Raw genomic sequence first — 26,899 nt, forward strand, 5'->3', positions numbered from 1 at the left:
TATTTTCATTGATAAGCTTAAGATGTTTTAATGATTAGCAACATCTCTACCAAAGGATATCAAACAAGACTGAGTGATTTAAAAATTAAAACAGTATTTATATTTGAAGCTAATATTTTTAGGACTTTGCTAAAAAGTTGAATTTTTGGTTAAAGTTATGTTTTATATGAAAAGTGTACTCTGAAAAGTTCATTCATGAAATCGCTCTCCATGTATGGTTAATATTGAAAACCCATTACACATGACTATTTTTTAACAGTAAAAGTCACAATAGAATGTTAAAATATTAATGTTAAAAAAGATTGTCAGTATTTAAAATGATGTACTCGGCATTTTTCAGGACAAAAAATTGTTCTCAGGATTTTAAAAAGACTGTCAGTCAGCCAACTATTGGTTTAGAAAATTCAGCCTCCACACACAGGACTGTTTTGAGCTCATCATCTGTCATGGCGGTATGGAAAATATTGTTCACGAAGCTAAACATTTTGACTTTGTTTCTGATAGCTTAACTTTTGCCCTCTGTTATGTTTCTCTTACTGATTCTCTGGTACGTTTAAAGCTAACATTGATAAATTCATTTTTGTTACTTGGATTTCATTTGGTTCTGTATTTGAACAATTTTCTCTTCATTCCAACTATTACCAACCCTTTGTCAGGAGATTCTTGATATATGCTGTTGTTAGTTAGTTAGATACTGTTGAGTTGATTCCACTTCATGGTGACCCCATGAGTGTAGAGGACAGTTGCTTCGTAGGGTTTGGACAAGCCAATAGCCCTGTATGTAATTTCTCCCCTTTGAACCTCGTTAGTAATTCCAGATTTCATAGAAAAACATAGGAAGTACATGATTCTAAGTAATAAGTGTGGTTTTCCAATGATTTTAGTTGGAGACCAAAAGCACTAACTGCATTTGTTGTTTTTGTTCTTGAAGGGTTGAGTTTTACTGTGACCAGTTCTGTTATCTTTAATTAATGTACTGTTTTCAGTTGGGGTTTGAAACAGACTCCAAAATGTAGATGAATGAAGTTTTAAGTCTTTAAGGTTGGTCCCTAGTGGGCTGGAGGGGGGGCGGTGGACGTTGGGGTTATAGAATGCTTAATTAACTTCATATCTTTTGTTTCAAGTTAACATTTTAACATAACCGAATTAGCATCTTTTTATTAATATCTGTTTTAATTTGTCAAATTATATTTATTGCCATGGTAAATTAAGATAGTTTTAAGTTGAAAACAATGAGTTTTTTCTCATTTTTAAAAAGAGATCTTTATAAAGTTATCTAGGATGCTATCACCAAAGCTCTAAAATGTTAAATGGCTCTATCTCTGGGCAAACAGGATTAAAAGTGTTATTTTTGTTCTTGCTTGTGTTCAGATTTTTGTGTTGGGGCTCTGTTGCTTTTATAAAAAAATATTTTTAAAGGTAGCTTGACAGTTTCACATATGTATATACTGTGTATCCCAACGTCTACTTTTATGTTTGTGTGTGATTCCATCCCTCTCTAGGAGTCTAAGACTACGGAAGAAATTGATGATGCATTGACGGTAGCAGGTTATAATTTTGAACAATTAAGTACTGCTGTAAAAGTAAGCATTTTGAGTGATCAAATTCTATCAATGTGTTACGTGGTTTGTTTGTTTGTTTGTTTACATGAAATAACACATTTTTTAAATATGCATTTTGGGGTTATCATTGAGGTTAGAGCTTAACACTTGAGTTATTAAAATGTAGCATGATAATTACATGATAGAGAGCATGCAAAAGAATCAAAACGTTTCCTGTGGCCTGCCAGGATTGATCTTGCAGCATTGCTGTGCTGGCAACCTAATGAAATTTCAATTACATGTATTAAGGAGTCATGATTTCTAGTAGTTGCCATGAGGTTTCAGAAGTACTGTAGATCATTTCAAAATTAGCTCATTATTTAGCTATATATGTTTACTTGGAGAGTCTTACTCTCTTTTCTCTCTACCCAGTTGCCCCATAAGAGTCTTATTTGATGACAATGAAGAAATTTCTAAGTATCCAACAATGACAAGTATACTATAACTCCTTTTTGCTGTGAAGGACAGACCTTGGCTGTAATGGACTGTAGAAAGTCAGATTTCTTGAGGAATAAGAAATCTGAGCAAAGTAACCAACTAGAAGAGTAACAAAAGAAAAAAAATAAGTATTGAGGAAAGAGGGCCAAAAAGAACATCACCTGTGCTGGGAATCAGTAAAAAGAAAAGACGTGGCAGCATAGTCTAGAAAGCACGGCAGAGAGAAACACAAATCTCTGGATTGAGGGCCTGTTGTCGAGGCTAACAGAACCCGCCTGGATTGTCCAATACATGTGGCTTGACATTTATGTGCATAAAAATCAAAACACTTAACAAATTCTATCCACAGTCACACAGTATTCCAAGTACATAGTAGCTAAGGGCTATGATTATACTCAGGGCATTTCTTTTATCCCAGATATTTTTATTAGACAGCCCTGGCTTAATCCTCAATATTCTCTAAGAGCATAAATATGTCAGTAGCTATAGACATCTATTGTAATTACTCCATTGATTATCCTCTATTCTCTGCTTATGTTGTTATTTTGAAAAGTATATGAAGTACCTTTTTATTTCCAGAATTATATTGAACAGTAAAACTTGAACAAAATACAAATACAAAATGAGGTCTACATATTAATGGGTTTTTTTTCCAGATGCTTAAGCATATGCATAATCAAGCAAAAGAGGAGACAGACAGTCTTATAGAGATTCTTGAGAAACAATTTGATCAACTTTTTGCTTCGCTTCATTCCAGGTAATAATTTGAAAATATACTCGGTACAACTGAAAAATTTAACAGTTATCTTATTATATCTTTGATTAGGTTGAAGTTAGTGAGTGATTTTTGAACAGATTTGGAAGGAGTGATTTTTAAATTTGAAAATGAAGAAAAAATTACTACGTTGGACAAATTTTGGCTATTTACCTTCTGGGCCCAATGCCAACTGTTAAACTTCTTACTAAAGCCAGTGAGCACCACCTTTCCAACACTATCAGTGAAGACAAATGGGTGCATAAGCAAATGTGGTGTCTGTCTATCAAAAGATACAGTGCTTGGGGTCTTAAAGGCTTGAAGATAAACAAGCGGCCATCTAGCTAGGAAACAACAAAGACCACAAGGAAGAAGTACACCAGCCTGTGCGATCATCAGGTGTCAAGGGGATCAGGTATCGGGCAGATACAAGACCCAGAACAAAAAATTGTCAATGTGAATGGGGGGGTGGGGGAGTGCGGAGTGGAGGCCCAAAGCCAATCTGTAGGCAATTGGACATCCCCTTTCGAAGGGTCGCGGGGAGAAGATGGGCCAGTCAGGGTGCAGTGTAGCACTGATGAAACATACACTTTTCCTCTGGTTCTTTAATGTTCCTCACCCCCACTATCATGACCCTAATTCTACCTTACAAATCTGGTTAGACCAGAGCATGTACATGGGTACAGATAAGAACTGGAAACACAGGGGAAAAGGACAGATAAGCTCTGTGGGACCAAAATTGAGAGTAGTCATACCAGGAGGGGAAGGGGAAGGTAGGGAGAGAAAGAGGAAACCAATCACAATCACCTACCTATAACCCCCTCCAAGGGGGATGGACAACAGATAAAGGGGTAAAAGGAGACATTAGACAGTACAAGACATGGAATAATTTATAAATTATGAAGGATTCATGAGGGAAAGAGGGAGGGAGAGAAGTTGGGGGGGAAATGAGCTGATACCAAGGTCTCAAGTAGAATGCAAATGTTTTGAAAATGATGGCAACAAATGTGCTTGACACAATGGATGTGTGTATGGATTGTTATAAGAGTTGTACGAGCCCCCAATAAAATGATTTTAAAAAGATCCAAAACACAAATATTTTCAAAATCTAAATACCTGTTGTGGAAATTTACATACTTAAGAAATGGCAAGCATCATTTTTCTTTCTACTTCATTCTCTCATATGTTCATTTGCATCAGAGTAAAATAATTCTTTTATAGTTTTCACTTAACATATATTACTTAGTAGTTTTGTATGCATAATGTTTTTAAAAGCTCTTTCATACTTAGGATCTTGAATTCATTAGTCACATTGGGGACAAAGTATGTGTTCTTCTCTCCATTTTACATTTCAAGAAACGGGCTCCTGAAAGATGTGGTATACCTCAAAGAGTATACCCAGTAGTTTTTTAAATCATTTTATTGGGGGCTCGTACAGCTCTTACCACAATCCATACATACATCTATTGTGTCAAGCATATTTGTACATTTGTTGCCATCATTCTCAAAACATTTTCTTTCTACTTGAGTCCTTAGTATCAGCTCCTAATTTTTCCCATCCCTCACCCACCCTCCCTCCTTCATGAACACTTGATAATTTATAAATTATTATTATTTTGTCATGTCTTACACTGTCCGATGTCTCCCTTCACCCACTTTTCTGTTGTCCGTCCCCTAGGAAGGAGGTGATATGTAGTTCATTGTGATAAGTTCCCCTTATCTCCCCCACTTCATCTTACCCTCCTGGTATTTCTACTCTCATTATTGGTACTGAGGGGTTCATCTGTCCTGTATTCCCTGTGTTTCCACCTCTGATCTGTACCAGTGTATATCCTCTAGTATAGCCAGATTTGTAAGGTAGAATTGGGATCATGATAGTGGTGGGGAGGAAGCATTAAAGAACTAGAGAAAAGGTGTATGTTTCATAGTTGCTATCCTGCACTCCGACTGGCTCATCTCCTCCCTGTGACCCTTCTGTAAGGGGATGTCCAGTTGCCTACAGTTGGGCTTTGGGTCTCCACTCCGCACTCCCCCTCATTCACAATGATAATGATTTTTTGTTCTTTGATGCTTGACCTGATCCCTTTGACACCTCGTGATCACACAGGCTGGTGTGCTTCTTCCATGTGGGCTTTGTTGCTTCTCAGCTCGGTGGCCGCTTGTTTATCTTCAAGCCTTTACGATCCCAGATGCTATGTCTTGATAGCCGGGCACCATCAGCTTTCTTCACCACATTTGTTAATGCACCCATTGGTCTTCAGTGATTGTGTCAGGAGGGTGAGCATCATGGAATGCCAATTTAATAGAACAAAGTGTTCTTGCATTGAGGAAATACTTGAGTAGAGGTCCAATGTCCATCTGCTACCTTAATACTAAACCTATAAGTATATGCACATGAATATATTTCCCCATCATCATTATATTTACATATGTACATGCCTGTATTTAGACCTCTATAAATGCCCTTTGCCTCCTAGTTCCTTCTATTTCCTTTTACTTTCCTCTTGTCCCACTATCATGTTCAGCCTTCATTTGGGTTTCATTCATTCCTCTTGGTTACATTGCCCTGATCAAACCCTACCAGGCCTCCTGCACCCTCCTAGACATCGATTTTAGAACACTTGTTGGTCCCTTGTCCCTGAGTTTGTTAACACCCACTTCCTTTTCCCCATCTCCCTCTCTCCCATGTCCCCCCATAACCGTTGGTCCATTGTTTTCTCTTCAAGATTGTTTATCCTGCCTATCTTATCTAGATAGACCTGCAGAGATAATAATATGCACACAAAAAAAGGCAGAGCCAAACAAAGCAAACAAAAGAAAACAAAACAGCAAAAAACCAACGACAGAAAAATGAAAAGTCTGTAATAGTTCAAGTTCTGTTTGTTGACCTTTATGAGTGTTTGCAGGTTGAGTCTGATGAGGTGCCAAGCCCTGGCCCTAAAGTCTGTTTTTGGTATTCCCTGGGGACTTCGTTCCTCAGTTCCCCTTGCTGTTCTGTTGCACACCCTTAGTGTTTTGCCTCAGTGTGGTACGGTCAGATCAGGCACAATTCCCACACTGTGTCTCCAGTGTTGTCCTCCGTAGAGCTATGGGTCAATGAGGGATGTCGTGTCGTAGTGGGGCCAGCCCTATGGTCCTTAACTGTGCTTTGGCTGCTCTGAATGCAAATATCATCCTCAGAGCTTGGTGGACCAGAATGTGTTCCACTCTCTCTTTCTCTCCATTTGCTCCTGTATGCTCTGCTTAAACGTGTCCCTCTCCCTGACCTGTAGCTTCAGTGCTGTCTTCTGAAGCATACTTAGTCATTATACCTGTCCATTAACTCTTAGATCATTGAAACACAATCTCATTAGGATGCTTGAAACCATAGACTCAATTTAGTATGCAAGAATTTGTATACTTTATTCGTCTTTGGTGGCCATATGTCCCCTTTATTCTTTAAATGTGACATTTAAGAGATCATATATATGAGTTTTTTTAGGACCTATAGAAGAACTTATTGAAATGACCATTTTCCCCCTAAAGAAAATGGTCTGTGAGACATCATAAATAACAGCTACTAAAAGGTTTAGGCATCCTTCTTAACCTGTAAAGCCCATGTCTGATTTTTTTAAATTCTTTATATTGGAAAAATTTTTTTTCAGTCAATGGATTTATTTTAGGGATATAATGAAAAGTTATGCACAACTTAGTTTGATGAATGAAATGAGTGAATGAGTTAGGTACCACCTTTGTAATTAGGCACATGTTTTTTTCATAATTCAAAACACCATAGTACAGAAGAGGTTTTGAGTAATTAGGTACAAGTAATGAGATAACATTATTTAGCCTTCCGAAATGATTACATTGAAAGTTTGTAGTTAATTAGTATATAAGTTCTATTGTTGATATCTGCTTTGAAATTTTGGTTATGTAATATGTATGTGTAGTGGGAATTTAAAAACATACAGGTAGATCCTTGTTAGTTATACAGATGTCTTTCTAAGGACATGAGTAACTCCAAGATAGGTAACCAGTTATTTTTCTTATTGTTAAGTGGAATGACATAGGGCCTCTTTTACCTCTGTAATTCTGTGACAGCTATATTTAGGCTATGGTAACTATCCTTTTATGAAGTTTACTTTTTTTCCCCACATAGACATGCTTAGATTTTGAACTATAATAAATTTTAGTTCAACTTGATGCTTCATTTAACCATGTTACATGTTATTTAAGTACATCAGCTACTGGCATTACCATCTTCGATACTGTTCAGAAGTATAAATTCACTTGGATAAAACTTTATTAAATACTGAAAATTAATTTTGGTGTCTTAAAGGAAAAAGAGTCTGTGCGAAGAAGTTGTGAGAAATACAGATGATTACTTCTCATATGTAGTAATGACTAAAGATTACGTTGAAGAAAAAAAAAATTATTTGGATGCAGCCATGAAGATAGCCAGAGAATTGAAATCTGCACCTTCTCTAAGGACATATTGTGATCTGAGTCAGGTACAGCATTTTCATGGTATTTAAGACTTAACCCAGAAGAATTTATTCTTTGGATTACCTTGCTTTTAGCATTAGTGTAGAATTCCTAGGTGTTTGCATTTCAAGACAGATGTTAACTTTGTTTAGCCTTTTATTATTTACTACTTTAAGAAATGGTGTGGTAAAGCCTTTACAATGCAGGACTTTGAGGATAGGTAGGAAGACATTGAGTTGAAAGTTGATGCTACTCACTCTGCCATTGGACCGATTCCAACTCACAGCAACCCTGTAGGACAGAGTAGTACTGTCTCTCTGAGTTTCTGAGATTGTAACTCTTGATAGGAGAAGAAAGCCTCCTCTTCTCCTTCTGATGCTCCTAGGACATATGAATGAAAACTGAGACAAGTAAGAATAGTAAACTAAATGAGATGCTATGTTTTCTCATAATCATTTTAGATAAGACTTTTAACCATTGACTTAAAAAATTAAGTCACTCATGCTTTATTCTTCTCCCTCTATTCCCTCCCATCCAACCCCCAAACTGCAGGTCTAAAGAGAACGTACTTTAGCTCTCTCTTATCATCTAATTTCATACCTAGAGGATCAAAACAAAATCCATTGTCATTGGGTTCATTCTATAAAAGGTCCAAGCTGACCTTTTATAGAGTTTCTGAGTCTATATAGACAGACAGCCTCAGCTTTCTCCCTCAGAGTGCCTGGTGGGTTTGAACCTTACTTAACCAGCAGCATCACCAGGGCTCCTTATATAGAGGATAAACTCACTGCCCTCAAGTTAGCTTCAACTCATATCAACCCTCTAGGGCAGCGGTTCTCAAACCTGTGGGTTGCAGCTCCTTTGAGGGTTGGACAACCCATTCACAGGGGTTGTCCAATTCACAACAGTAGCAAAATTACAGTTATGAAGTAGCAATGAAAATAATTTTATGGTTGGGGGGTCACCACAACATGAGGAACTGTATTGAAGGGTCATGGCATTAGGAAGGTTGAGAACCACTCCTCTAGGGGCTAGAGTTGGTTAAAAAAAAAAGAAGTATCCTATTAGATAGGAGAGGGTTAGCCTTGGATCCTTTCTTGTTCATTTCAACTTGGTGCCCTATGGCTATAGATCTTGCTTTACTCACTTTTATGTCCTTAATACCTTGATATTTTTACTGAACTCTGAGGTATAGAATAGAAGCCCTTGGTTTATCTGACTCCAGAGTCTGTCATTTTAAATGAGAGTTCACTACCATTACATTTGGCAGTTCTAAAAGCAGTAATAGTCATTTTCTGTGTTACGCATTAGGCACTACACGGCTAAAATAAACAGTCTTAAGATTTGGTCTTTATCTTACTAAATCCTATTTAGAAAGACAATGGGGAAAGAATAAGAGAATATTTGAAGATAACACGGAAGGTACAAAATGAGTAAAATGTTTCATTTCTCTGTGATATATAATTTCATATATATAATTTCATTATACATTCATTAGCTACATGTCCCTTTTTTGGGGGGTCGTTGTTATATATTACTAAATATCTCCAAATATTCTGAACTCTTTAAGGGAAAAGTAATCATATATTATTTCTATTCCTTTGAAGGCCCCAAAGTTAAACCTTAAACATATTCAAACTCATAAAAACAATCAAACATATTAAGTGACATAACAAAACATTTGTAACACCCTTTATAAAAGCATACTGTTTTAGCAGTTTTATGACAATAGAAAATTCACACATGAATGACATTACTCTCTTGATTCCAGATTATCCGAACTTTGAAATTATCATATGAGAGTGAATTGTCAGAAGTGGCCTCTCTAAAATTAAGGCGTTTTCCCAGGTGAGTAAATTATAATTTAAGAAAACCTAACAATTTAAGTATAAAAATGTATTACAGCCTGAATTTCTTAAAATAGAAAGCAAGTAAATATCAAAAGTTTGGGTCCCTAATAATTCCCAAATTAGCAGCCAAATAATTTAAGTGTAATTTATGTTCCACCACTTGTCTGCCAGTTTGTCGTACTGCGGTGACTTGTGTGTTGCTGTGATGTTGGAAGCTGTGTCACTGGTATTTCAGATTTGAAGTTGAAGTTGTCAAGGATTTGTCTTACTTGGAACCACAATCAATGTTCATAGAAGCAGCAGTCAAGAGATCAAAAGATGTATTGCATTAGGTAAATCTTTCTCTAGAGTATTGAAGAGCAAGGATGTTACTTTAAGGACTTAGATGTGCGTGCCAGACCAAAGCCATGGTATCCTCCATTGCATCAAATGCATGTGAAAGTTGGACATTGAATGAAGAAGACCATAGAAGAATAGATATATTTTTATTGGGTGTTGGAGAAGAATATTGAAAGTACCATAAACTGCTAAAAGGGCAAACAGATCTTTATTGGAAGAAGTAAGACCAGAGTGCTTCTTAGAGGCAAGAATGGCAAGAATTCATACTCAATGTATTGTCAGGAGAGATGAGTCCCTGGAGAGAAGGACATCATGTTGGTAAAGTGGAAGGACTTTGACAAGAGGGATTGACACAGTGGCGGTATCTATGGGCTCAGGCATAGGAACAATTGTGAGGATGGCACAGGACCATGCAGTGGTTAGTTCTGTTGGGCATAGGGTCACTATGGGTCAGAGCTGACTCAGTGGCACCAAGAGCAATAATAATATGTTGTAGAGTTAATGTTCTTTTAAATTAGAGTGATTTTAGTGTCAGCAACTCATTTTTACCTGAAGAAAGTAATGAACTTTGAAACATTTACTTACATACTAATATTTTATTCCAGGTTGAATATAAACTGCAGTGAGATCACCTATATGTTCAACAATATTGGGAAAATTGAATTTGAGGACTCAACAAAGTAAGTACTTATAAAATTGGAAACCTGCTTGATCAAATAGTGTCTGGTAGGGCTTAAGTTATCTAACAGACAGAAAATTATTTTTTAGCATAGTATGATTCAAACAGTTAAAGGATACAACAGTGTCTTATCAGTTTCATCCTGCAAGCAATAGTTAAGATTTAAAAGACCAAGAATAGATCCTTTATTTAATGGCATGTTTGTCTGAGTTACCATGGATATACAGTCATTCAGCAAGCATTGAATGCTGAATTTGTGTTAGGTACCATAATATGTTGAGTTGGGTTGCCTAGAGAACAAATCAAGTGACATTCATATATGTAAAAATCTTTATATCAAGAAGTAACTCAATATCAAGAAAACATCCCAAGCCAGTCCAACTCAAGTCCATATGTCCAGTACTAGTTAGTCCTCCTTCAGACTCTCGCAGCCACAAGCAATGAGACAGAATGTGGGAAATCGCAGTCTGGTGCATGCAAAGTCGTGTGGATCGTTTCCAAAGAAAGAAGCTGGCCTCCAGAGAGCTATATATATACATCTCACCTCCAAATGAGGTCATCAGGCTGCGACTTATTGATAGGCTAAACCCAACCCGTACACTGTTATTATCTTCAAGTTGACATGAAATGATTTAACTACCACACCGTAAGTATTGCATTATATGTTAGAGATCCTTCAACAAGCAGAGGAAGGCAAATGGATATATGATTACTGTGATACCATATGCAGAATACAGTGAAGGTACAAAGGGTGAGAATGGTCAGTTCTTAGGGGAAATAGGTTGAAAAAAATCTTTATAGAAGGAATTTTACATTCCCTTATCCTTGGAAAATGGATAACTATTTAAAAGAAGGGCCAAAAGGAAGCCGATAGCAGAAAAAATTACAGACAGTGAAATAATATACACTGAGGGAACTATGTAGATATTTCTGTATGCTTTGCGATAGAATTTGAACTTCATTTTCTAGACCAGTGCTGTCCAATATTGGGGCTGCTAGCCATACGTAACTATTGAATTGTAAGTATCAGTTAATGAAAGCTTAAATAGAATCAAAATTTCCATTCCCTGTTCACAGTAGCCACGTTTCATGTGCCCGGTAGTCCTATGTGGCTAGTTCCTAGCCTAGTGGATAATGCAGCATATTTTCATCATCAACAGGGTGCTATACTGGACAACAATTCTCTAGAGCAGAATTCTCCAACATGAGCAATAATGGCCCTGGGGGTGCTGGAATGATTTGGGGTGGGGCACTATTAAAGAAGATACCTATATTTCATCATGGATTATGGATTGTAGTATAAAAGTTTTTCAAGGCCAAGGGGGACCGTGAGTCTTTTTTTTTTCTTTTCTTTTCTGAAAATGGGGCCGTAAGCCAGTTAAGTTTGGGAACCTATGCTCTAGAGCAGGGATAAGAACCTTCATCTGCCAGTGCCATCTGGATATTTATAACCTCACTTGTGGGCCATACAAAATTATGAACTTGAAAACTATCCTGCTAGCTTTAGCCAAACATGTAATTACCTAACTCCTAATACAGAGTCAGTATGAGTCAGAATTGACTGGATAACCTTAGTTTGGAATGTGGTGGCTGAAACTGCTGCTCTTTGGTGAGGGATGTGATCACGTTAGCTATTATTGTTGATTTCTGGGGCCTTTTATGGCCTGTGAGCCTGTCTTTCTCCACCCCTGTTTTAGATAGTGGAAAACCACTAAAAAAGTTTGTGAAAAACCACTGAAAGGTTTTAAGCATGAAAGTAAATATAATTGGAAGGCCTTTTAAAAAGACAACTCTGGTGGCTATTTAGAGGATTTTTTAGGGTAAATATGAGACTGGAGGGTGAGTCAAACTCAAAGTCACTCCCATTGAGTCAATTCTGATTAATAGCAACTCATCTCATCAAATGAGGAGAACCTAAATTTAGATAGTAGCTGGAGAGGGCCTAGGAATGGACACTGCAAATGGTAAGTGGGAAAATTTGATAGACCTCGGTGAGATAGAATGAGGAGCAAAGAAGTTATTGGGATCATCACCAATAACTCACAGGACTGGCTTTAGTGATTACATTGATGGATTGGGAATATAGGAAGAAAAAGTTCAAGGGGAAAGATAATAGATATATTGAATTCCAAGTGTTTTCCAGATACTGGGGGAAAATTTTCCAGAGGGTTATATGTGTTGAAAGTCTTCAAGTCATCATGGACTTGATACTGGATGGTTATGGATTCAATCATGGCCCTCAAAAGTGTTTTGTAAATTTGTTGTAAATTCTAATCTTTATGCCTATCATTATAAATCTCATTTGGGAATCGACTGTCCTTATCAAGTTCATAAGATAGTTGGTAAATGTAGGATGTGTCTTAAATCAGTCTCTCTTGAAACAAAAAAGATTAAACAAGCAAGTGAAAGAAGCTGGGATAGGGGAGGAGAGGAAGATGACAAGGCCAGATGAAGATTACACAGGGCAAATATTCCTGTAGAACTGACAGAGGGTCTCTTCTCCTAGAGCAAGCATCCAGAATTCACCCCCTCTGGCCTCCTAAACTGTGGGAAATCGATTTTTTGTTTATGGAATTTCTCTTCGAGCAGTGGTAGATAACTAAGACATGGGCCAAGAATAGTCATAATACAAATGTTGTCCAAACAACTACAAAATTGATGAGATGCTATCTCCCAGAGAAATTGTCCCCAAGAAGTATAGCATCCCTTATCTTGGAGAGCGAATCAGAGTTTTACAGGCCCAGAAATCCATTTGAGCAGATCCATTAAATCAAGTTCAAGTGCTAGTTTACTAACTTCTTGCTGCCGGGTGCAGTCAAGTCAAAGTCAATTCGTAGCAACCCCATGTAACTGAGTGAAACTTCCCAATATACATAGTTCTCTAGCCTGTAATCTTTATAAGAACAAATCACCAGGTTACTGGACAAATACAACTAACCCAGAGGCTAGGGTATTTGTATTGGCATTCTTTTTCAATACACCTAGATATGAGAAGCCAGATTGCCATTTGCCATCTAGTTTGGAATAATGCAAATTTGAATAGTGAAGTGGCTTAACCGCATTAGATCAAGGTAGCCTATCACAAACCTCTCTGTACCACAAGGAAGACCTTACCAGAGAACCAATGTGCTGGCCCTTTGGTTCCTGCCCTTTCAAATGGTGTTGGAACCTTTACTCAGCATTTACTCGTGTGACTTATGTTAATAAATGCCTGATTGCTTCTTGGCCTTTTGGCTAAGATCAAGTGTAATAAGTGCTGACCTCTCAGAAGAGCTAGATTAGTATGTATGCTTTCGGTTATTTTTTTGAATGGCATATTAAACAATGATCTGTGAAGATGCCAAAGTCATCAAGTTATTAAAATGCAAGTTTTATGGTAATCATTCTTTCATAGAATGTGTATACTTATAGATGTTATGGTTTATGAATATCTGGATATGTAGAGAAGATGTTAAAAATGGATTGGGGTGGAATGACTATCAGTGGATTAGGACTTCTTGAATAATCACACCCAACAGGTCATATTAATGATAGTTATTAGCCCAATCATTTTCTAGTGATTTGTTCAGGATTGTACTCTTGACTGAATTAAAAAAGAAATAATATAATTTGTACAAATCGAAATGGGTTCCTTTGAAAGCCTTTATTCCCTGTACTTTGTGGATCAGGACTCTGTGATTTGACTGTTTTCTTCTGCTTCTCATTGATTAAACACTAGCTGATTTTTTGAAACTCTAGGAGCTACTTAGGGCTGAAATGAGCAGAGATTTCCTTATGACTGTGGAAATAGTCTAAAATTAGATTGTGTTGATGGTTGTACAACTCTGTAAACTTAGTAAAAAGTTATTGAATGTTATAATTTCTAAGTTACACATTAGTAAACTTGGACAAAAAACATCACTTGGGCACCTAGACAGCTGTCCATTTTTGTATGTGTCATCATACTAACTATAATGTGGGGAAAATGGCCTGAAGATGAATGTAAAGAATATAGTAGTCACGTGAAATCCCATGTATGTGTCTGTATTTTTAAACAGATTGTATCCCCAAGAAAATGCAATTGGACAGACTGTTCAAAAGAAGTTTAATACTAAAAAGAAATTTTCTTGTCATGCTGCATACCAAACTAATGAGGCACACCCAGTAACTTTGCTCTCTGAAACCAATGAGGTGCATTCTGAAGCCAAACCCTTTCAGTCCAAGAAAGAGGTGGTTACTAAAACCATTGCTGCTCTTCCTCAAATGGGATCTAGTCCTGATGTGATCATTGAAGAAATCATTGAAGAGAACCCGGAAAGTGAGTGAATATATAGAAGCAGCAAAACAAAACAAAAAAAAACCTTGTGTCTGTAATTCAAAACAATTTGTACAATGTGTACTATTTTCCCCTGCACTTAACCAGAAACATGTTGTGTTATAATCATAAACTTCGTTATGAATTAAAACCTGTTGATTCCATGCCCTTATATCCTGATTTTTCAAAGTTCTAGTAATTTTTAGTTTTTATGCTGCTCTCTAGCTAACCTCCAAGATGTATAATTCCAACATTTGATATAAATTAAATAGGGTATTTGACTTTTGAGTGTTGAGCATAATAAACTTTATATAAAAGTTGTATATATAAATAAATGAGAGCAATGTGATTTGTGGAAGTAGTTTCATTACTTTGTCCTTGAATTTAAGAACAATTTCTCTTGTCTTTATTCTGAGATTTTATCTGCTAAGAAACTAATCATTATAACTATAACAGCATCTATTGTAGACCTTTTAAAGGCTACACACAGTTACTTGTCTAGCTTTCCAGGGTTGGCATTTCCTTATTATCATTGCAGTGAGATTCTGCTATCGATAATTTCCTACCACCAGTCTTCTTTAAGACCATTTCAAGATTGGTTTTAATTTTTTCTCCTCCGCCTGTCTGTTTTACTGGTTAACTCTTCAGAATGACAGTTTAACTACCAAAAAAAGTTCCCTCTGTGCCACACTGCAGCCACAGTGAGTTAGAGTAACTTATGAGAATAATTTATGACTTTACCTTGTAATACAAAGTGTCTTGCCATTTTAGAATTTTGCCATTTCAGGTACAGCTTTTTGAACAAAAGTATACCACTGTCAACATTAACAAAATTAGTACAATTGCCTTTATTTCTTATTTTGATGAAGCCTGCTTTACAGACTGTTTTATGGAGACACCTGTATATCCAAAAAAGCCTGTTCAGAAAAAGCCATCTGTTTCTTTTGGATCAAAACCAGGTACTTTAGCAATTACTGAATGTAGTATAGTTTGTGATATATTAGTAATTCTTATCTACTGTAAATCGGTGAGTAAAATGAATTTTCATGATAACTAGTATTGCTTCCTTTTGTAATGTTAAATCTTTAACTGTATTTGATGAAATTATTTCTGAAATTGATAACATGTCTCTTAACTGTCCTCCCTAGTTATACATATTATATTTTTTGTCACTAGCCACAATTATTGTTTGGATATGTATTGGTCTGATAGGTTAAAATAATGTTTAGCTTCTGTTCTCATTGCTTGTGGTTTCCATTTGCTTTCCTCCTCATCTTTGTTTTTTTAAACATTTTTACAGGCTAATCCTAGATAATAACTAGAACATCTGTATTGTTCACAAATTAAATAAGTATTTAAAAACCCTGTGAAACTTTTCCTCATTCATTAGTTCCATTCATCTCTTCCTTCTCTGAGTTTCTACAAGCAATGTAAGCATAAACAAATACACATAGATTCTTTTTCTAACTTCCTTTTGTTGTAGGTTTTATTTTTACACAAAAGCATAGAACATAGCTTACCATAGGCATTATTCTGTGCTGTTTTCTTTTCACTTAACATTATATGAGAGTAACTAAAAAACTATTGCTATAAGATCATAGAAATCTTTATTAGACAAAATTATCAAAATTTGAATTTATTTCTTCTTGACATATCAGTCATCTAGAACTGTACACTTCTGCAGGCAAGGTTTTCATCTCTCTAACACTTCCCTGAAAAATTCTGTACACTTTTATGCACACCACATTGAAATGGCAGTTTGGGTATCCTTGAGAGAGGAACTTCAATCATGTTCCTTGTAGATGTTCTTTGAGTTGGGGAAAAACAGTCTGAGGGAGCAAGAACAGGGCTGTAGGGTGAGTGGAGTAAGGTTTCCCAGTGAGATGCCCATTGGACAGCTCATGCTACATGAAAGAATGAGCTGGTACACTGTGATAGGAAAAAAATCCTCTGCAAAACTTGCCTGTTTTTTACCTCACTGGTGCAGTTTCAAAATTTTCTTAACATTAATTCTTTTCTAGTGAGCTCTCGTGTCCTTTGAGAAAAATCTGTCAAGATTCCCCCTCTGGAATGCCAAACTATAGTCATCATAACCTTCTAAGCTGACTACTTAGCCTTGAATTTAACTGACTGCAGAGACCCCTGTAAGCAACTATTTTGAATGGCCTTTTTTTTTAAATAATCATTTTATTAGGGGCTCATACAACTCATCTCAATCCATACATACATCATTTGTGTCCAACACATTAGTACATATGTTGAGTTGACTTCATCATTCTCACACCTGCTTTCCACTTGAGCTTTTTTTTTTTTTAGAGTATCCTAAGGAGACGGGGAAAACAAAACAAAAAAACCTTCATTAAGTCCATTCTGACTCATAGCGAACCCTATAGAACAGAGTAGGGTCTCTAGTGCATCTGAGGCTATAACTCTTTACAGGAGGAGATACCGTAACTTCATTTCATTTCTCCTGTTGACCTTGCAATTAGCAACCCAACTCAGAACCCACTGTGCCACCAAGGCTCCTATTCAAGAGTAGAAGACAAGTGTTTTGCTCTGTGTGTGCAGCCATTCATGAATGACAGGGACATGATTAAATAGTATTTCTTTAAGAAATAGTGCATATATGAACTGGAAGCTTCACAGCAGTACTTTGACTGATTCTCATACTGCAGAGATCTTTCTGTGTCACTTGACTTAACTCCTACATAGAGCAAATGATCTGTCTTGCCTCTATTCCACTCCCATCCCCAGTCATCACACACCTGCCCCTAAATGCTTTCTAGACTTTGGCTTTGCCCAGACATTCTTTATTATCCCTCTAATCTGATTTATGAGAGTTGGGGTTGAGATTGGCTATGCAGTAATTACAGGTTCTATAGACACCACATGAATTAAGTAGGCTTATGTGAACTACACTAGAAACTTAATTAATACAAATGGGGCTGTGAATTTCAGAAATATTCAAAAATAAACTCAAGTTTTATAATCTAGTGGTTGTAACATATACTCTGACATTAGAATCTACATTTTGCAAATAACAGTCTTTGCAGTTTCTGTTGCTAGAGAATTCATTGTAGAAAGTGATCCATTTGTTGTATCAATTGGTTATCATTGTTAATTATGACTGTTTCATGGAGTGTCCGTGTTTTAGAGTTTACAATCCCATGAGATATTCATTAGTTCACAGGAAATTGTATTTGTTCAGCATTTGCGGATTCTCTGCTCATTTATAGTGGACTAATGTGGTTTAAATTCTTATCCAGGTTCTCCAGAGCTAGTTTTGGTAAGCCATGTAATACATCCTTGCCACTTCTATATTCGGAAGTATTCGCAAATAAAAGATGCAACGTTATTAGAAAAGAAGGTGAACCAGATTTGCAACAAGAGTTTACATCTCAGTCCTTCGGATATCTTGGACCTAGGTAAAGAAATAATACTCCTAAACAAAAACATCAATTTTATCTTAATACCATCATGTTTGGCCAACCCATATAGATTTTTTATAATCTATAGTAGTTCCAGCATGAAGTTAAGTTTTGTAAATTGACTAAGGGTTAAAACTGGCCATTGGCACAGTGTCAGAGAGTTAGATGTAGACATTATTATGGAGTGAGGGGAATTGTTTTTAAAATTATAAAACATTCGACAAGTTGTCTAAACTGCCCCTTTGTCTCCAGGGAAACCTGTACCTTCTAAATTAACAGTTTGATCTGTTTCGTGCGCTCTACGTAGGGTGTTAAGGAAAGCTTTGAACACTGAAATATAAGATCCATGAGGACAATGGCCTTTCAACTAGCCTATTTTTATTAGCCCATAGAGAGGACTATACAGCATCCCTCTGTATATGATCACTGATCAAATCTTACCAGATTTAGCTTCAAAATACAGTTTCATTGTTTGGCAGGAAGCCCTGGTGGCTTGTAAGCCCACTAGATTATAAAACTTCAAAATACTATATTTGAGTAGTTAGCTAAGGGTTAAAATGACATGGCTAGTAGGTTACATGTTGCTAATAATTTGACTCCCACAATAGACCCTAAGGAGAAATAGGAGGCTTTCTACTCCAATGAAGATTTATATTTATAGCCTTGCAAACATAGTGACTGTATAGGCAATTCTGCTCTTTCCTATAGGAGCACTCTGAGTTGGAATTGACTCAGTGGCAGTAAAACTACTTGGCTTTCCTCAGAGCTCTTTAATTATGCTGTATGATTTGGGATTAGGACTTCAACCTCTTTGGGCCTTGACTTTCTTGGAAGGCGGACCTTTGCTTGTTTACTTTTTGATCTTGGTTATCAATTTTTAATCCATTTGGTTTTATGTAATCCATCCAGAAAGCCTTCCTCCGTTGCTAAATCCTTAGTTCATCTTCCCCCTCCTATGAAGTTTATATTAGTAAATTAATATAAATTAATGTTGGCTTTTCCTGTACAGCTTTTCATTATTTCTCTATCCTACATTACAACTTCCTTTATGCTACCACAGTACTGTATATTGCAAGTTTAAAGACATTTCTTTTTGTGTGCATGAGGAGAGAGAATCTTCATTGTGACAAATACAGTGAATTACCTCATTCACCTGTTTCTTTTCCTTTCTGGAACTTTTTCATGGTAGAGCAGTCTCATTCATCTGTGCTAGTATGGTTCATAAAACATGTAACTGCGACTATATCTTCGGTGTTTTATATCTCCCCATCAGCTCATAAGTTTATATAATAAAAATATAGAAATACTATATTTGGGTATTTGGCGAAGGGTTGAAATGACATTCTTATGTCACTTGGCACAATATTATATGATTGGTAAGGAAATAAAAATGTCTTGAGTAAATCCTGGTGGCATTTTGGTTAAAGTACTTTGTGCTAATTAAAAGGCTGGTCAATCAAACTCACCAACTGCTATTTGGAGGGAAGATGGGGCAGCCTGGTTCCATAAAGGTTTACAGCCTTGGAAGGCATACGGAGCAGTTCTGCTCTGTCTTTTAAGATCACAACGAGTTCAAAACGACCCAATGGCAGTGAATTTGGGGGTTTGGGTAAGTGGTAAAACTAATGGGTATGTCCGTGTTTGTAAATCGCACTTAATTAGGTATATGGCTCCTTAAACATTGATCATGGCTTATCTCATTATTTAGGTACAAGAATATTTGTAAACAGTATTGAGAATGGAATGTGGTGTCGAGGAATGATCACTGAATTAATTCCCATAGAAAATAAAGACATGAGAAAACCTGGGAGTCCAACCAAGTGCTCAGTCTGTGAAGTTGCACTACTGCAAATATTTATGGTAGATTTTGGAAATTCTGAAGTCTTAATTGTTCCTGGGTATGATGTTTTATAATTTCTCTGTCTTTCTGGCCTGTTTAGAAGCATGGGTAGAGGAGTTTATAGAATAAACGCCATTAGGAGGGAGTAGAGAGGAGTAATTTATTTAATTTTTCTCTTCTCAAATATTTATTATTTATTATTTTGTTCTGAGTTTGTTTTGGTAAATTCATAAAATACTTTATCAGTGATAATAGATGAGAAAATTGGAAAAGGAGTTTTTTTTAACATACTTTAACTTAAGTATTATTTTACTGTGAAACGGGGAATAATGCACAAAAACTGTTTTTTGAAATAAAATGTTATTGTTAGCTGCAGGATTACTGAGTTGACTTTTTATTGGATTCTGCCATTATTAGTGCATGTTAAAGTGATATAGTGTCTAACTTTAAGTATTTAAAAAATATTTCCCTCAGACTTTTATGAGAATTAAATAAGCCAAAAACTGTTGTAAGAACCACTATTAACCATATCATGATCACTTCATGTAATGGCCACAGTGTTATAAATTAACAGATGTATATTTGGGCATTGTCATTGAGTTTAAACTGAATTGGAATATTAAAGAGAATTCAGATTCAGGTAGCTGATAATTTAATAGATAACAATATCATATGCTAAAGAAATCTAGATTATGTAGGTCCTTAGGTGACAGATAATAGATTGTACTTGACTGCTAACCTAAAGGTTGGTGGTTCAAAAACCACCCAAACATACCACCAAAGAGAAGGCCTGGCAATACAGAATATGCTTTTGGTAAAGTTACAGCCAATAAGTCACATTTACTCTGTGGCAGCTAACAACAGTAATGAAGTATGAATTAGAATATAATGGAGAATCTCTTTAGAAATACCTTTTATGGGGAACCCAAGTTCGGATTTGACACATTATTCTCGCCAAATAATACCTGACTTCCTCCTAGAATTGGTGAGACACGTGTGAGACCAGAACACATTGCTGAGCAGCATATAGTTCTAAGTGATCTATGCCTGGTTCTAAGGAAGCCTGACTCCTTTATTGAAGAGATGCTGGAAGACATCCAGCCATTTGCTCAGCCATGCTCACTGAAAGACATTGTACCGCCAAATTCAGTAAGTACAATTTAAATTACTTCCTCTTTGGAAGCTGAATATTCCAATTTTACCGATGTGTTTTGCTAATCAGATTGTAAGTTTATACCCAGAGCACTAATCCTCCTGGTGAATACATATGATATAATGAGCTATTTGGTACCAATTACTTTTCAACTTTAGCTTCTACAAGTAGAAATAATCTTAACAGGAAATGGAATTGAATAAACAAATACCAAAATAATTGGTAAACGAACTATCCAAGTAAAGCACTAGATTTTGGAGTCAAAAAAAATCTAGAGAAATCATTTTATATACCGTAGGGCATATTCTGTACTTCCATGGCACTTTGTCCATTACCTCACATTATTTTTTTTTGTTTGTCTTTTTATGAGTCTCTCTCCCCTGGCAAGATCACGAACTAGCACCCAGGAATTATGTGTAAGAATAAATGCTAAATTGTAAGTTCTGTGGAAGGAATTACTCAATGTCTAATCATTGGATTCTCAGCACTTAGACCATAGTAGACATTCAACAAATATTTAAAAGAATGAATAAATTAATGAGTAAAAATTAGGAGGAAACAAAAAAATATTAGCAGTGGTGTTTTTCTCAAGAAGCTGAGATCATGTTTCTTCATAAAATTTTGCTTTTATCCTTCTATTCAAAGTCGCCTGGTGGTACAATGGTTAAGTGGGAGACTGCTAACCTAAAAACTGGTGGTTCAAGCCCACCAGTTTCACAGGACATAAGATCATTACTACATAGGAAATTCTGTGGGGCGATTCTGCTTCTTTCTAGAGGGTTGCTATGATGCTGACTCATCTCAAGGGCATGCACAACAATGACATACGTTTTTCCAGTTTCTGTACCGAGTAGGTTTTACTTTTATAATCATAAAAACAAAAACATTAGAATGGGTTTTTGTTATTACTGTTTTCTAAGGAATGTGTCATTAACCTTGAAAGGGTCCATATTTAAAATTTATTTTTTAAATGGGTAAATGTTTTTCTTACTGCTAAAAGTAGCAATATGCTTCAGATATTGCCAGTAATAGAAGTTAGATAAACTGCTAATGATTGTAAATATCTTGATTTATTACATGAATTCCATTATACTTTAAAAATTATCTTTTGAATTTTCATCCTTAAGTGGAAAATGTGTTTAGTACTTCTTTGTTTTAATTTTTTGTAATCATATTAATATTCTAATGTGAAATTAAATTCTGAGGTGAAAATGCTTATGGACACCTTGAGAATATGTTTGTAAAACCAAAGTTGAGTCCACATATTGCCCATACTTAGAGACTGCCATTGGGTTTGTAACCTCAGATGTTTTCTTAATGTCTGTGGTTTGCATAGAGTTTTAGATTATGGTTGGTATTAAGCTAAAACTCTAGAGTACTATAATGTTAGAGCTAATTTTAACTATGACTCCTTTTGAATTTTATATTTTTCAACAGAATAAAGGCTGGGGAAAAGAAGCTAAAATGGAATTTTTGAAAATGGTAAATAACAAGGCTGTTTTAATGAAAGTTTTTCAAGAGGAGGATGGGATGCTCATTGTAGACCTACAAAAACCACCAACAAATAAAATAAGTAGTGATATGCCAGTGTCTCTCAGAGATGCTTTAGTTTTCATGGAACTAGCAAGGTAGGAAATTTCCTAAAACTTAAATATTCCTTGGGCTTATAGCTATAAATTAGGATAGCAGATTTTGCCTTTAAAATTACTATACTACGAGGTTAAAAATATTGTTATCAGAGATACTAAGAATAGTTTACCTTTGAACACTGCATCAAATAATTTGGTTCAAGGAAAAGGTAGTTCAACATAGAAAATATTTGTGGGTATTTGGGGATCCTTTGTAACTTGACAAGCAACTATAATAGGGTTCTAAGTATTAATAGTTTTATAATTTCTGGTTTATATACCTAGCCTTGAGAATGAGTTCATGATTAATATATGTCTACAGTACTAATCTAAAATATGGGTAACTTTCCTAAGGTCCTTTGACCTTAATCCCACCCCCACCCCCTAGTCTCTGATGAGTTTGGTAATTCAAGCAAATCATTAGTTAGGTTATTTAGGTAATGGAAGAGCTTAATATGCTGCCCTGGAAATAGAGTCTCAAAGCTTGAAGATATCTCCTAGATCTATGGTTCTCAATATTCCTAATGCCATAACCCTTTAATATAGTTCCTCATGTTGTGGTGACTCCCCCAACCATAAAATTATTTTTGTTGCTACTTTATAACTGTAATTTTGCTAATGTTATGAATCGGGCGACCCCTGTGAAAGGGTCGTTCAGTCCCCAAAGGGGTCGCGATCCACAGATTGAGAACCGCTGTCCTAGATTCTACTACCAAACATGGTAGCACAGTGGGAAGCACTCAGCTTACCACCAATTCAGGTTGGTGGTACAAACCCACCAGCTGCTCTGAGAAGAAAGGTAAGACAGACTGCTTTTATAAGATGACAGAAACTCTAGAGGGCAGTTCTGTGCTGTCTGATAGGGATGGCATTGGTCATAATTGACTCACTAGCAATGTGTCTTTGTTTTAAATAGACTGTGACTATCAAATTCAGCCAAAAGTTAGAAAAGAAACAGCTATGAATCTGAGGATAACATATATATAGGTCCAGCTTTAAAATGTCCTAACACAAATTTGAAGAGTTTTAAGTTTTGAGACCTGACTTCTTATTTAATCGGGTTTGATAATCATAAGAAATGTGGAAGTCAGAAGAAAGAAACTGCCGCTGCAAAGGGAGTATTTTTGGTGTATGGGTAAGATCTTTCTTCAGAGTAACTCAGAAGAGAGACTTTAAGAAAATGGCTTTTAATCATGATTTAATTATGCTTTTAATTAGGTTTAGGTCACAATCACCAAGAAGTTATGCTGAAAATACTATGACTTTACACTATAATCTACCTGTTTTGCCAAACAAAATGACAAATATATCGGTTATGGTTTGTCATATAAATAGTCCTAGTGATTTCTATCTTCAGTTGGTAAGTACATAGTGTTTCTTTGAGATAAAATAATTTTACGTAGACATGTATAATGGAAGTGAACACCCACTATGAATTATAGTTAATGCAAACACACTACAATCAACCTTCTGTACACATTTTAAAGTATTTAACTTTATTGTGGTAATATTTATATAGCAAAGCGTCTGCCATTTTAACAATTTTTAAATGTGTGCAATTCAGTGACCTTGATTAGTCATGTATTTTTCAGTCATCATGACAGCCCATTTCCGCAAGTCTCTTACCACCCCAAACAGTAGCTTCCTGTCCTTTGTGCAGTAACTTCCAGCCCTAAGCTCCCTTGGTTATCACTTATAAACTTTGGCCTCTCTGCTTTTGACTGTTCTAGCAATTTTGCATAAGCAGAGTCCCACAATAATGTTTTCAAGAGTCATCAGTGCTATAACATTTATCAAAACTGCGCTTCTCTTTATAGTCGAATAATGACCCTCATATGGCTAATACCCTGTATTATCCATTCCTCTGTTCATGACACTTGGGTTGTCTCTGCCTTCTGGCTATTGTGAATAATGCTGCAGTGAACATTGCAAGCATCTGCTGGAGACCGTGCTTTCAAGTCTGTAATGTGTGTGTCTAGGCATTGCTGGAATTGGATTTCTGTTCAAGGAACCACCAAATTGCTTCAACATCACTGATAGATGAGAGGTCTAATTTCTCAACATCGTCTCTAACACTTTTTATTTTCTGATGCTAGTCAGTGATTTTAATTTGCATTTCTCTTATAATGCTAATGAAGTTGATTATCTTTTCTTGGGCTCACTGGCCACTTATATATCTTCTTTGGGGGAAATAACTGTGCAAATCTCTAGTCCGTTTTTACTGGAGTGGTTTTGCTGTTGTTGAATTGTGTGGGTCATGGATATTAAACCTTTGTCAGATAAATGACTCCCCAGTAGGGTTTCTCATTCTGTACTCTATCGCTTTACTTTCTAATAAGATCCTCTGGTAAACAAAGCTCCTGCTTTTGATGAAGTCCCTATCATAGTTCACTAGTGCTGCTGTAACAGAAGAACCACAAGTGCTTGGTTTGAGAAAGAGAAATTTATTTTCTCACAGTGCAGGAACCTAGACGTCCAAATTCAGAGCCCTGTCAAAAGGCTCACCTGGTGTTGACCCTGAGGGAAGACTCTTAATTCTTTCTGCTTTTTGCGGTTCTGACCTTCTTCAGTACCTTGCTAATCTTTGTATGGCATGTCTTCCCCCATTTGTGCTTCTTTCTGTGACTAATCTGCTCTTTTCATATCTTTGAAGTGATTAGGTTTAGAATACACCAGCACAGATAATGACCTTGTTAATGCAGCAAAGAATATCCTGTTTACTGTTAAGGATTACATCCACATGTAAAGGAGTTTAGGATTCCAACACAGGTGGGGTAGGGGACATGGTTCTGTCATAGTTCCATTTGTCTATTTTGTCTTTTTATTACTAATGCTTCTGGTGCTATATATATTAGTTCATTTTCAAAAGCAAAGTCTCGAAACTTTGCCCCTGTGATTTCTTCTAAAATTGTCATGGTTTAGGTTCCTAGGTTTAGAGCATTGATCTATTTTGAATTAATTTTTATGTGTAGCCTGAAGTATGAGTCCAACGTCATTCTTTTGCGTGTACAGCTTCCTTCCTCATTTAATAGACTTGGCATCCTTATCAAAAGATGAGTTGCTCATAAATGTGTATATTTTTTTCTGGACTCCCAATGTATTCCATTGGTTTATACGTCTCTCATGTCAATACCATTCTGTTTTGATTACTGTAACTCTATAGTATATTTTGAGCTGGAGAAAGTTTTTCTTACTTACTTTCTCAAAATTGTTTTGAATATTCTACATCCTTCATAATCCCATATGAATTTGAAGAATGGCTTTTTTAATTTCTGGAAAAAAGACTACTGAGATTTTGATAGGGATTGTGTTGAATCTATGAATGCTATAGGTACTATCACCATCTTAAAAATATTAATTATTAAGCGGTAAGAACACAATGCCATAGACAGGGGAACAACTACGGAATTAAAATCAACAAGAAGGATGTAGAGATCCTGGGGTGGGGTGGGGTTGAGCAACAGCAATCTAGGTGAGAAGAATTAGTGAGAGGCAGAAGTAAGATGGTGGGGCAGAAGGAAGGTAAAAGGAAACAGGAATGATCTAGGAAGCAAAGCTATGGATAGAGGTATAAGCATAGGTGTGTACATATGTAAATACATGAATTCATAAAAATAGAGGTATTGGCCTATATACATATACTTACATGGCAATACACTGAGGTAGTGGACAGACTTTGGGCCTCTGTTCATATCCTCCCTCAATGCAAGAACACTTTGTTCTAACAAACTATCATTCTGTGATGTTTACCATCGTGGCACAATCGCTGAAGACAAAATGGGTGCATAAGCAAATATGATGAAGAAATCAATGGTTCCCAGCTATCAAAAGATAAAGTGTCTGGGGTCTTAAAGGCTTAAAGTTAAACAAGCAGCCATTTAGCAGAGAAACAAGCCCACGTGGAAGAAGCACACCAGCCTGTGCGATCATGAGGTGTTGTCGGGATCGGTAACAGGCATCAGAAGACCATAACAAACAAACAAACAAAAAAACCCACGTTGTTGAGAACAAGGGGGGTTGGAGCAGAGACCCAAAGCCCATCTGTAGACAATGGGACATCCCCTTACAGAGGGGTCACAGGGAAGGGATGAGTCAATCGGCGCAGTAAAGTACTGATGAAACGACATTACTCTGGATCCTTGAGGCTTCCTCACCCCCCACTATCATGACCCCAGTCCTGCTTTTCACTGTGGGTTAGATTGGAGCATGTGCACATTTACCCATAAGAGATAAGAGCTCGACACAAGGAATCTAGGAACAGGGATGGGAATAGTGATGCCATAAGAGTATGGGGGAGGAAGAGAACCAATCTCGATGACCAACACATAACCACACACAAACCTCCTCCATGGGGACAAACAGCAGAAACCACAGGGGAAGTGAGACTGGTCGGTGTAAGAGATGAAAATAATAATAATTTATAATTTATCA

The 26,899-nt window shown here is 36.4% G+C and overlaps 1 protein-coding gene and 1 pseudogene across 1 annotated transcript in view; both read left to right on the forward strand.

Moving 5' to 3' along the window:
* Positions 1-26,899, forward strand: part of RNF17 (ring finger protein 17) — a 119,111-nt gene that overhangs the window by 12,185 nt on the left and 80,027 nt on the right. The window contains exons 4-15 of the mRNA XM_045294007.1: positions 341-452; positions 1,503-1,583; positions 2,696-2,796; positions 7,112-7,283; positions 9,029-9,105; positions 10,052-10,126; positions 14,163-14,422; positions 17,686-17,844; positions 19,556-19,745; positions 20,668-20,836; positions 22,278-22,468; positions 23,687-23,828. Of these exons, the coding sequence (XP_045149942.1) occupies positions 341-452; positions 1,503-1,583; positions 2,696-2,796; positions 7,112-7,283; positions 9,029-9,105; positions 10,052-10,126; positions 14,163-14,422; positions 17,686-17,844; positions 19,556-19,745; positions 20,668-20,836; positions 22,278-22,468; positions 23,687-23,828 (1,729 nt within the window). The remainder of the gene's footprint in view (positions 1-340; positions 453-1,502; positions 1,584-2,695; positions 2,797-7,111; positions 7,284-9,028; positions 9,106-10,051; positions 10,127-14,162; positions 14,423-17,685; positions 17,845-19,555; positions 19,746-20,667; positions 20,837-22,277; positions 22,469-23,686; positions 23,829-26,899) is intronic.
* Positions 13,340-13,511, forward strand: LOC115870859 (annotated as a pseudogene).

Source organism: Echinops telfairi, unplaced genomic scaffold (genome assembly GCF_000313985.2).
Source record: "Echinops telfairi isolate 266 unplaced genomic scaffold, ASM31398v2 ScPeMD7_2565;HRSCAF=3150, whole genome shotgun sequence".
NCBI lineage: Eukaryota > Metazoa > Chordata > Mammalia > Afrosoricida > Tenrecidae > Echinops > Echinops telfairi.